General features: G+C 43.7%; 1 protein-coding gene across 1 annotated transcript in view; it reads right to left on the bottom strand.

Moving 5' to 3' along the window:
* Window positions 1-1009: 1009 nt before the first annotated feature.
* Window positions 1010-13197, bottom strand: part of JHY (junctional cadherin complex regulator) — a 64691-nt gene continuing 52503 nt past the window's right edge. Inside the window, exons 7-8 of the mRNA XM_063437026.1 lie at window positions 2090-2224; window positions 1010-1210 (exon numbers count right to left, since the gene is read on the bottom strand). Coding sequence (XP_063293096.1) covers window positions 1010-1210; window positions 2090-2224 — 336 coding nt within the window. The remainder of the gene's footprint in view (window positions 1211-2089; window positions 2225-13197) is intronic.

Genomic DNA, 13197 nt, shown 5'->3' with positions numbered 1-13197 from the left:
TATTGGAAACCGAGAGAGAGATATTAGAGATTGAGAGACAGAGAGATATTGGAAACTGAGAGACAGAGAGAGAGATATTGGAGATTGAGAGAAAGAAAGTGACAGATTGAGAGAGACCGAGAGAGAGAGATGGAAGAGAGAACGAGTGCAGTGATGGGAGTAGAAGTGTGAAAATACATTTAGTATTGACATATTCTCCAAATTAAACTATCTTTGTAAATTCAGAATGTAATAAATCCCTTTTATAGTCCGCCCCTCCCCAATGAATAGACTTTGTTTTGCGCCCCAAGGAGCTGGGATTGTCCTGATATTATATATCGGTGTGCTCTCTATACTGTGTTTAATTAATGTTATATATGACTAATTAATCGTATGAACTAACACATTACACTACATTTCAATGTTTCAGATCCACTGTGGGCCCTTAGATACAGCATTCTGTAGGTGAATAATAGCCTATTATTAATCAGTTCACACTCTGTTAGCAATGCCTATGGGAAGCGCATTGTGCCAGGCTGGTGCAAGGTGACACAATTTCTTTCAATATCCTGAATGATTGGAGAGTTTCATACTCAGGGGTCTCCAAGTTAATTTAGCTTAACAACGTGGTTTTTGAAGATGGATCATGCAGCAACTAATAAGAAATAAATTCCAATTCTCCATCTTAATATTCAAAGCAGACGCCATTAATTCGGTTTATGAACTTGCACATTAGCCAAGTGAGAAACTGTTGTAAGAGTATCAGAGTCTTATCCCTTCATTAGCGGGAGATTCTGTGTATTATTATTATTATTATTATTATTATTATTATTACTGGTAAAATTCCAGCTTTCTCCAGAGATTCCTAACCTCAAGGAGCGCTAAGTGATAAGGTAAAACCACAGGTGTGTCCTTGGCCAAGCGAAGAGGAAACAGACATTTTTTTACACAGTTTATAGAACAACATACAAAACATGATTTGCTGCACATATTTACTATTTGTAGAAATTTACTTTATTTAAAAAAAAAACTAAAGCATGTGAAGGGCATTAAAAGCGGCCACTGCGATCTTTTCTCTCTCATGTCTAAGCTGTAACTCCAATATCCGCTCTACCTGCGGGGATGTGTTATCTAAAAAGACGGCATTTCTGGGAGTCTCCTCTTTCTTGGCTTGGGTGCATATTTTCGGCAGTGGTTGTGGCCTCGGAATGTTTATTGCGTATTCCAAACTCTGTAATAATAAAATGAGAGATCAGCCATTAAGAATCTCAGTAAAGTGGGACTGTACATTCCCGCCCCAAGTGAGTATTTCATAAAGATAAAATCTATGAAATATTTACATTAACTGTGCTGGAATTACACTGAAACCCCAGTGCAGTCAAAAGATATCATAGAACAAAGAAGTGACTACGGTACTTTTTTAAAGTTTCTGACAATACGTGACAAAAAGTGGAGCTACTACTATCGGGTTTTTTTTATGTGCCCCAGCATCGCCGGTGATGGGTGTAGGGAAAAAGGCTCTGTATATGGAGGGTCTTGTGATATCATGGGATCCTCCACAGAGCTCAGTGTTGTCCTCTCCCACATGCGCAAGAGTACAACGCTGACTTGGGCTCATGGCAGCTGAAGCAAAAAGGAGCTAAAGAGGACCATGGCGACTGCCGCAAGGGACAGGTTCAGGTAAGTATAACTCCCCTTCCCCTGCACCCCGTTGACTCCGGGCACCCAGTAGCAAAGTCACTATCGGGGATAGAGGTGTGTTTTGTTTTTTTTTGTTGTTAAATAATTCTTGATGTTTGACTCCAGAGTCGCTGTGTGTCCCCTGTCCATGCTTTATACAGACGGTTATTATTTACATTGTGTTTGTATACTGCATTTGGTTTTTTTTGTTGGACATACAGCACTGATGCTGAGAATAGAGGGCAGGTTTTACTAACATACATTTGTTTATATCGCTATACATTGAGCTATATCTCATTTTGTTGCTACATATATTTGTGTATTATTCTTTTGATAACAATAACGCACTATTTCCATTTAATTGGTGTGCAGTAGGTTTCATTATCTCCCTTCGGAGTGAGTCAGATCATGAACACGAAGACAGGTTCACCTTCTGCCGGGCACATTTCTTGCCGTCGTTTTCCTGGGTTTGGCTCTCTGGGACTTTGGGAACCGATTGTTTCTGTAAGCGGTTGCGTTCCTTAACCAGTTTAGCATACGCCTTTTGCTTCTGTAACTGTGTTTCCTGGAAATATAGAATATTTACTGATTAACCATTTACCCTTAATCATCTTTTTGTCAATCTTTGTTTTATTGTGGCATAGAATGAACATGAGGTACAGCACTGTGTCCTTGATATAGACAGGATAAGCCGTATTGAGAAAACAAGCATGTTGGGACCAACGTCCGCATGAAGACAAGTTATACATCACATTAAAGGAACACTACAGTCACCTAAATTACTTTAGCTAAATAAAGCAGTTTTAGTGTATAGATCATTCTCCTGCAATTTCACTGCTCAATTCACTGTCATTTAGGAGTTAAATCACTTTGTTTCTGTTTATGCAGCCCTAGCCACACCTCCCCTGGCTATGATTGACAGAGCCTGCATGAAAAAAAAACTGGTTTCACTTTCAAACAGATGTAATTTACCTTAAATAATTGTATCTCAATCTCTAAATTGAACTTTAATCACATACAGGAGGCTCTTGTAGGGTCTAGCAAGCTATTAACATAGCAGGGGATAAGAAAATCTTAATTAAACAGAACTTGCAATAAATAAAGCCTAAATAGGGCTCTCTTTACAGGAAGTGTTTATGGAAGGCTGTGCAAGTCACATGCAGGGAGGTGTGACTAGGGTTCATTAACAAAGGGATTTAACTCCTAAATGGCAGAGGATTGAGCAGTGAGGCTGCAGGGGCATGCTCTATACACCAAAACCTGCTTCATTAAGCTAAAGTTGTTCAGGTGACTATAGTGTCCCTTTAACGTACAGTCAAGGTCACTTTGTGAGAAAGCGTGCCACTTTTATAAGTAAAGAAAACGCCTGAAATAACAATCTATACTAAACAATAGTGAAGTAACTGGCAAAAATAGGTGCTTGAGAGTGGGTGATACCGGAGAAACTGACGGAAGCCAAGCACAGAGAGATGGACACAGGTTTCTTCAGGAAGGAAGAGATTCTTTATTGGATCACCGATCGGGACTCAGAGGGACTAGCGTCACCAAAATACAGCAAAGTCTGAGTACTGAATACATAGAGTACATTCCTTATATAGCACTGTAGCTCCTCCCACAATTAACTACACCCACACATACCCTTAACCTATTTAATGAATAGAGTCTAAACTCATCCATCCGGTCTAACCACGTGGCTCATCTGATACAAAGGAGAGGGACGCGTAATTCCAGTTCTTACATTCCTGCACCTGGTCAGTACAGTGATGACAGTATCTTAGCTACGTGTAATTTAACTAACTGATACTACAAACACATATACATACATATGCCTTGTGGCAATCTTAGCCTGCTAAACTTGTATTTTACTGGAATTACATCACATTCCCCCCTTTGATGCCTCTGATATTTCACAATTACTTGAGGCATCACTTAACCTTGGTTTGCATATACCTCAGGTTACCATGAACCAGACCAGACTTATCTTATGATGTGAATCTTCAACATTCATCTTCTTGCATTGGTTCTCCCTGATCTAGAGCCTTATACTTATATATCGCCATTATCTGTGCAGCAGCCTTCCTCTCTGCTATACTTCCTATCAGGCTTTGCACAGACCTAACTACTAAGGGTATAAGACACGGCAGGAGTAGACACAACATTAAAATTAGTAGGACTCCACCTACCACTGCCTTAAGCCCTCCAAACCACTCATACCAGCTACCAAACCAACTACTTGGATTATACCCTTTCCATACCTGAATAGGCACATGCGCTAGTTTAACCATATGGCTAGTAAGCTCAGCTATTGCTTGCCCTTCGTCATCTATTTGAAGACAGCAATTACTTAGGTTAAACTTCCCACATACACCTCCCTCTACTGCCAAAAGGTAATCCAAGGCTAATCTATTTTGGTATACTGCTGTCCTCATCCTGGTGTTATGCTTCGCTAGAAGATTGAGCGCTTGTGATGTCTCATTTGTGATAATCTCAACCACCGCCTGTAATCTTATAATACGGTTGAGCATATAAATAGGGGTTCTGTAACCAAAGGTACCATCCTCAGCCCACGTGGCTGGCCCATAGTAATCTATAATACGTGGGGAGGCCATTCATTATCTTCCCAGGTGCCTATCTCTATGGGTCCCCTTTTCTTCCTATGATTCACATCATACACTTTAACACCTAAAGTCTCACCTGTTTCAATCGGTAACAAGAAGAAGGATGGTTTGAGCATACCCAACACACATGCCCCTTCCCAGTCCTGTGGCAGCTCCGAATAGGCTTTCTTACCACAGATCCAGTACAAATTTGCTGGGGCTCTCCAGGTAGATGTGATGGATAGATCAAACCACACATCCTTTAAATTGGCATATCTAGCAAACGGGTTAGATGGTTCTGAGACATTTGAAGCCGACCACCAAGTTGTATTCTTTGTATCATCATCATAAGCTTTTTGCCCTAGACAAGTTAACTCTCCTACAGAAGTGTTATACATTATTCCTTTCCTTGCTATGCAAACATAACCTATGATGGAGGTCTTTAATCTCCACTCAGATTTACCTCTAACACTCATATGATAATCGGCTTGTGTAGATATTAGTTGGTCAACTGCCTCAGAACCGGACATTACCTCCTTTGCTTCCCAAGGCCATTGGTCTCCCATGTTAGTACCTCCACACACATAGCAGTTGGTAACATTAAGACTACCGGCAATACTTTCAGCTAAATCGATGAACAGGTTTTTAGCATTATGGGGGATCTTATTATCTATACTCATCTCTTCGTAAAAGGAATGGTATACTTGATGAGTCTGGGAGGATACCGTATCAGTCTCTATTCCTATAAACAATAATGTCCCAGGATCTAAACCCGTCCCGTATATTTGAAACCCAAATAAATTTCCATACTTATCTAAGAACTTGTCGGGGTTATTAATGAGTATATGGACTGGGTTGCATTCCATAGACTTACAATAAGGGCTAGTCGGCAACTTAGTCACTATCATGTCTTTGTCTACTGTCTGTCCCCAAGTTGCCCACCCCACACAAGACCAATATGGACAAAAGTTATAATCTCTATTTGGGCATCTAGGACTTACATATTTATTTTTGCTACTGGGACAAATATATTTATCGTTAGACCCATACGTCCTCTCCCATCTAAGATCCCCACATACATTCCACGGCTTTCTACCACTCGATATCGCTTTACACGCATCAAATAGCAGAACACCCGAAGAATGTACGGATTCTAACACCGTTTTATTAATTAGGGTCCCCTGAGGATCTCCATTCCTGAGAGTCAACCAAATTGTACGAGGCTGATACTCCGGACTGAAGCACTTAGGTTCTCCTACTCCTAAATGGCACACACTATAATCTATATTTAAGTATCTACATCTCGATACATCTCCTTTACATTCGTATTGTGAATGCCAAATTAGGGTTTGGGATATATGGTTACCTGTTCTCGTAGTCTTAATGCATACCTCACAGCTAGGAATGTCGGTACCTCTACCTTCCTGAATATAAAAACACATATAAATAAACACAATCAAAAGCACATCTTTCGCCGTCATCCTCAGTCTTCGTCCGTGCGATGGAACCTCAGCTTCCAGGATGTGAGGGCTGCAGGGAATGGAGTTCTGCTCGTCTTCACAGGTGTCCCTTCGAGACTTTCCTGGCTTATACACTATGTGATGGTAAGCGGACAGGCTTTATTATGGCCTTCTCACTCACACCTGTAACAATAAAATTTGTAATCCACAATAATTCCTCGTTACTCCGACTGAGTAGTACGTTTTAACCGGATCTTGCAGGGATTCTCTGGATCTGCTGTAACTTGCCAAGAATCGACTGCTGCTGGTTTAACCCTGGAGTGATGTATCCACGGAGTCACTTCTGCTACTTTTATTGCTGTAGGGGTAGACAAAAGAACAACATAAGGACCTCTCCACTTGGGCCCTAACGGTACATTATTCCACTCTTTAATCCACACTTGATCTCCTGGATGGTAACTATGAACAGGGGGATAAATATTCACAGGTAATCTATCTTGTACCCATTTCTGTACCTCCTCCATAGTCTTACCCAACTCTACAACCTGCTGCCGGGTAATTCCTTCTCCCAACTGACTCAAGTCCCCCCTTAAGTTACCAAGTACGGGAGGTGGTCGCCCATACATGATTTCAAAAGGAGAGAGGCCCATCCTTCTGGTAGGGGTACTGCGGATTCGCAATAAGGCTATAGGTAAGAGAACGTTCCACTTAAGTTGGGTTTCCTGACACATTTTAGCCAACTGGTTCTTTATAGTTCTATTCATTCTCTCTACCTTACCAGAACTCTGGGGTCTATATGCAGTATGAAGCCTCCACTTTATACCAAGCATATGAGTCAGTTGTTGTAGGCACTGATGAACAAAAGCTGGACCATTGTCCGATCCTATAGAACAGGGTAGTCCATATCGGGGTATTATTTCTCGTAGCAGGAATCTCACAACTTCTCCTGCTTTCTCTGTACGAGTAGGACATGCTTCTACCCAGCCTGAATAGGTGCACACAATTACCAGCAGGTAACGATGTCCACCCGACTTAGGCATCACTGTAAAGTCTATTTGTAGATCGGACATGGGGAGTCCCCCCATAAACTGGACTCCTGGTGGCTTTACTGGTCCTTGTCTTGCATTATTCTTAGCACACGTTACACATCTGCGTACAATGGCCTGAGTCAAGTTGGACAATCTTGGTATGTAGAAATGTTTTCTAAGAGATTCTTCCGTACTGTCTCTCCCAGAATGTGTCCCGTTGTGATAATTTTGGACAATTTCTACCGCTAGCGATGCTGGTATAACTATTCTTCCATCTTCTAGCTGATACCACTTGTTCTCCAGATACTTTCCCGGTTCAGTCTTTAACCACTCCTCTTCTTGAGCTGTATAAACTGGAGTCCATTGGGACAGTGGAGTTGGTATAAGAGCAGCTATATGCCCTACATACTCCTGTCTTCCTGATTCAGCAGCACGCTTAGCTGCACTATCTGCCATCCGATTTCCCTTGGTTACATCACCATCACCTCTCAGATGTGCTCGACAATGTATGATACCGACTTCTTTCGGCTCCCACACTGCTTCCAATAGTTGTAGGATTTCAGCTGCGTACTTGATTTCTTTGCCTTCTGAATTCAGTAGTCCTCTTTCTTTATACAAAGCTCCGTGGGCATGAGTGGTTAAAAACGCATACTTAGAGTCCGTATAGATATTTACTCTTAAACCTTCAGCCAATTGTAACGCTCGTGTTAGTGCTATTAATTCTGCCTTTTGTGCTGATGTTCCTTTCGCCAGTGGCCGAGCTTCTATCACCTTGTCTATTGTTGTCACTGCATATCCTGCATAGCGGATCCCTTCTTTCACATAACTACTGCTGTCGGTGTAATATTGAACATCGGGGTTCTGGATGGGAAAATCACGGAGATCTGGTCTACTTGAGAATACTTCATCCATTACTTCCAAACAATCATGTTGACTTTCAGTAGGTTGTGGCAAAAGGGTAGCTGGATTTAAGGTGTTTACAGTCTCTAAATGCACTCTTGGGTTTTCACACAACATTGCTTGATACTTGGTCATACGGCTGTTACTAAACCAATGATTTCCTTTGTAATCCAACAACGTCTGTACTGCATGTGGGACTCGTACATAAAGTTCTTGACCCAGAGTGAGTTTATCGGCTTCAGCTACTAGCAGGGCGGCTGCAGCTACGGCTCTTAGACAAGGTGGAAGTCCGCTGGCCACTGCATCCAATTGTTTAGACATGTAGGCAACAGGTCTTTGCCATGATCCCAAGTACTGTGTCAATACTCCCACAGCCATTCTTCTTTGCTCGTGTACATATAAGTAGAATGGTCGTGTGTGATCAGGTAGACCTAATGCTGGGGCACTCATCAAAGCCTTCTTCACATCTTCAAATGCCGTTTGCTGTTCTTGGGTCCATAAGAAGGGGTCGTGCTCTGTACCTTTGATAGCTGCGTACAGAGGTTTTGCTAGTATCGCATAGCTGGGAATCCATATCCTACAGAAGCCTGCTGCCCCCAAGAATTCTCGCACTTGTCTTCTATTCTTGGGTATTGGTATTTGGCAGACAGCTTCTTTTCTCTCTGGCCCCATAATTCTTTGACCTTCAGAGATATGGAATCCTAGATACTTGACAGTTGGCAAACACAACTGAGCCTTCTTTCTAGACACCTTGTATCCTGCCTTCCAGAGAATGTGTAGTAGATCGTGCGTTGCTTGCTGACAGATTTCTTTTGTAACTGCTGCTATCAACAAGTCATCTACATATTGTAACAATACACACTCTCCTGGGATGGACTCGAAATCCAATAGATCTTGACTTAGGGCTGAACCAAATAGGGTAGGTGAATTTTTAAACCCTTGGGGCAGTCTTGTCCAAGTCATTTGGCGTTTTGAGCCCGTTACAGCGTTCTCCCATTGGAAAGCGAAAATACATTGACTTTCTGCGGCAATTCGGAGGCAAAAGAAGGCATCTTTGAGATCTAAGACTGTGAAGTAAGTAGCCCCGCCCGGAATTAAAGCAAGCAGGTTATATGGATTGGGTACAACTGGATGTATGCTAACAACTGCATCATTGACTGCTCTTAAGTCCTGCACAGGTCGATACTCATCTGTGCCGGGCTTTTGAACAGGCAGCAATGGGGTGTTCCAGGGGGAAGTACAGAATTTTAGGATACCATACCGTATGAACTTATCCAGATAGGATTGGATGTTCTTCTTAGCCTTCTGCGGAATGTGATATTGTCTTAGGCTCACTGGATAAACCCCATGTTTCAGTTCAATTTTTATTGGTGGAATATTGCGGGCCAGTCCTGGTGGGTTGTTCTCTGCCCAAACTCCTGGTATGTTAAACAATGTCTCATCACTCCTAGGGTTTTGGCTAGTCAACACTGTATAAAGTCGCCACTCTTCTTCCTTTGGTACGGATAAAGTCATAATACCTGAAGGTCCATTAAACTTTAAAGATGTTGTTCCATCTGGTAGGAACGTAATCTGCGCTTGTAATTTGGATAGCATATCACGTCCCAGCAATTGGACTGGACATTCAGGCATATAAAGGAATTGGTGTTTTACTTCGTGGCCTCCCAATGTACAGAGTCGACTTTTAAGAACCGGTTTTTCAGCACTTCTTCCAGTTGCTCCTATCACAGTAATAGTCCTTCCAGATGGAGGAGCAACTAGATTAGTCACCACTGAATGTTCAGCACCAGTGTCGATCATGAACGCACTCCTTTTCCCCCCTATTGATACATCGACCATAGGCTCCGCTCGACCAAGGGGGATGGAGCCCGGTCGGTATCAATAGTCCTCCATGACCGTGTCAGCCAATCCTACAAAGTCCCTACCTTCTCTATCGCGAGACCTTTGCGCTGCTGGAATATACCTGTCTTCCCTAACACTTCCTCTGTTCCCATTACTCCCTCTATAACCATTACTCCCTCCGGGACCTCCTCTACCTCTCGCTCTGCCTCTAAAGTTTCCGTAGCCTGCCCTGGGTTGGTCTCTCTCGTACTGCTCTCTTTGCGGACATTCGTTCCTCCAATGCCCTTCTTCCTTGCAATACGCACACTGATCCCTACTCAAAGGCTCCCTACTCCATCTATTATTGCCTCTATCTGGGCCCCGTTTATCTACGCCTGCGATCGCTACCGCTAGCATATCAGCCTTTTTACGCATCTTGCGCTCCTCCTCTTTCTTGCTTTCTGTTTCCCTATTCATATACACCTTATTAGCTACCTCCATTAGTTGGGAGATTGACATACCTGCAAACCCTTCTAACTTTTGTAGCTTGCGCTTAATATCTCCGTAAGCTTGGCTGACAAAGGCGGAGTTAACCATTCGGGAATTGTCTGCGTCTTCCGGATTAAAGGGGGTGTACAAGCGGTACGCCTCCAATAATCGGTCATAAAAGACACTGGGCGCTTCATCGCTTTTCTGGATCACCTCAACTGTCTTCGACATGTTAATGGCTTTCTTTCCTCCGGCTTTCATGCCAGCAATTATAGCGTCTCTATAGGCTCTGAGTTGAACCATATCAGCACCATTTACGTTCCAATCGGGATCAGTGTTGGGATAATGTGTTGCGGCCCATGCTGCTGGATTAGCTTGGTTCAAAGCACGGGCTCTATCCTCTAATGCTTTAATGGCTGCTTGATTTATTCTTGTCCTTTCCTCATTGTTAAATAAAGTCATTAATAACTGCTGGCAATCAGCCCATGTCGGATTATGTGTCTGTACTATTGAGGTGAACAGATCAGTCATGGCTTGTGGTTTCTCAGTATACGAGGAATTATGGGTCTTCCAGTTTAAAAGGTCGGTAGTGGTGAAAGGGACATATACGAAGACAGGGTCAGCGTGTGCCATTTGACCTGCGGCATCGATATAAGCTGACCCGGGATTTAAGCGAAGAGGCATCTGATAGTGCTTTAATTGTTGGGCACCAGTCAACTGTCGGGTTTGGATGGGGCTACGTAGGGAAGCGTCAGTCATGGGTTCCGGTCGGGGAGATATAGGGTATGGGGATGTGGGAGGTTGGTTTTGGGAAAAGGTAGTGAATAGAACACTTCGGGCCGAGCTAGATGAAGCTTGACCGGAAGTCTGAAGTGGCGCCAAATCAGGATATTCGTTTCTAATGGGGGTGGGTTCTGGTTCCGGAAGGGGAGATTTAGTACGAGGGGGGGTGGATCCTGTACTGGAGGAGGAAGCGGAAGTGGATGAGGGTAATGAGGGAAGGGTTACAGGACTTCCTGTATTTGCGTCACTTCCTCTTACCGGAAAGTAAGGGGGCGGCAAAGGGATCTCGGACTCAGGGGGCGTGTCCAAAATGGGCCTAACACCAGCCCTAGTGGACGAACAAGTCCTAGCTACCATGAGGCGACACTGTTCCTCGTGGCATGTCCGGAGCCATTTTGGCGAGTCATTTACGGCCTGTCTCCAACAATCAATATAAGGAAACTGGCCGTAAAGTTCAGGCCTACCTGATACAGCCACGTGTAAGCGCTGTACCAGAGTTGGATCCAAACTGCCACGTGGCGGCCATGCCGCAACCAAAGTAGGCCACTCCCTAGTGCACAAAGTGACCAAACGTACAGGGGACATCTTAACCCCAAAATCACAAACTTTGAATCCCTTTTTAAAATTCTTAACCATACATCCTAAGGGATCCGGAATCGTTGACTGCGACGCACCCATATTTAACAGTGGAACGTCGTCGACAACGATTACTATACACGCGTACTATTCAACAGTCACACCCGTTTCCTCTGGCAACAGCACCACGTGGTACGGTTACCAAGTGAAACGTACACAATAACAATAAACACTCAGGGAATTCCCGTACACACACAGCTGCTACACCAGTCACTATATAATCAATATTATGCCCTTTGGCGTAACTACACAGTCACCCACGCTATAATTCTCTATATACGAATTACCCGTCTATAACACACCCCAGTAACATCGTCTTTTACAAATAGCGGTTACAGTACGGTTAGCATAGGTCAAAGCACAAGTTAAGGTCACAATACAATTATTAGTGGTTATGGTGTTAAACATGCAATGGACGACAATGATTAGTACTTATTATATAATGTCAGTAAATATACAGGGTTATGGTACCGTGCACTATAATACAGCAACACACTATTAACACTCTCGCTAGACGGCTGAGCTCGCGCTATCTAACAAGATATACACTTTACTAAAACAATCGTTAACACATTTACAATTCCCAACTAAACTATTGGCCAGTACCTTGAATGGACTACCTAAAACTATATACACCCGTTTTGGTTAGCCACACTGCCCAATCACCACATATATAGCGAGCTAGAGAACCGAATTTACACAGGCGCCTCTTAGTCGCACTATACAACGAGCTAGAGAACCGAATTTACACAGGCGCCTCTTAGTCGTACTATCAAAAGTCTAGTGGGTTCCAAATTTACACGCCTTCCCACTTAGCCCAGATAGGATGAGAACTAGCGAACCGAATTTACACAGGCGCCGCTTAGTCTCCCGGTCCCTCCGACCTAGCGAACGTAATATACACCCTAGAACGCTAGTCTAGACAAGACACCGGTGTCCGGCTAGGGCTATCTTACACCAGGACCCCGCCTGACTAACCAAATCAAACGGTCTGACTAAAGAGCGTTCGATCGAGCGGTGCGCCTTCGCTCCTTCCCTCCGACAGAGGGGGCAGATACAGATTCAAAAACCCCTTTGGGCCTACCGCACAATCGGTATACCCCTAGCGGGTCCTGCCGTCTAAAACAGCAGTTATCTTACCTCCTCGTTCCTGAACCTGAGTTCACACTCATCGACGGGGACACCCCAGCACTTCTCACGTAGAGGCCGATGATCTCCTGGACAACAGACCAGTGGCGCCGAGACGAAGGGAGGTCCACGCAGAAGTTCAGGGGTGCAGCCGTAGAGAACGTGGGCAAAGATAGACCGTCTCACGCCTCTGCCTCTCAGCTACCGTTGAACGATGAGCTTCCCGGCCAATGCACCAAATGATACCGGAGAAACTGACGGAAGCCAAGCACAGAGAGATGGACACAGGTTTCTTCAGGAAGGAAGAGATTCTTTATTGGATCACCGATCGGGACTCAGAGGGACTAGCGTCACCAAAATACAGCAAAGTCTGAGTACTGAATACATAGAGTACATTCCTTATATAGCACTGTAGCTCCTCCCACAATTAACTACACCCACACATACCCTTAACCTATTTAATGAATAGAGTCTAAACTCATCCATCCGGTCTAACCACGTGGCTCATCTGATACAAAGGAGAGGGACGCGTAATTCCAGTTCTTACATTCCTGCACCTGGTCAGTACAGTGATGACAGTATCTTAGCTACGTGTAATTTAACTAACTGATACTACAAACACATATACATACATATGCCTTGTGGCAATCTTAGCCTGCTAAACTTGTATTTTACTGGAATTACATCACATGGGTA

This window comes from Pelobates fuscus, chromosome 11 (genome assembly GCF_036172605.1).
Source record: "Pelobates fuscus isolate aPelFus1 chromosome 11, aPelFus1.pri, whole genome shotgun sequence".
Classification (NCBI taxonomy): domain Eukaryota; kingdom Metazoa; phylum Chordata; class Amphibia; order Anura; family Pelobatidae; genus Pelobates; species Pelobates fuscus.
The sequence above is the reverse complement of the archived record's forward strand: the minus strand, read 5'-3'. Positions and strand labels throughout refer to the sequence as shown.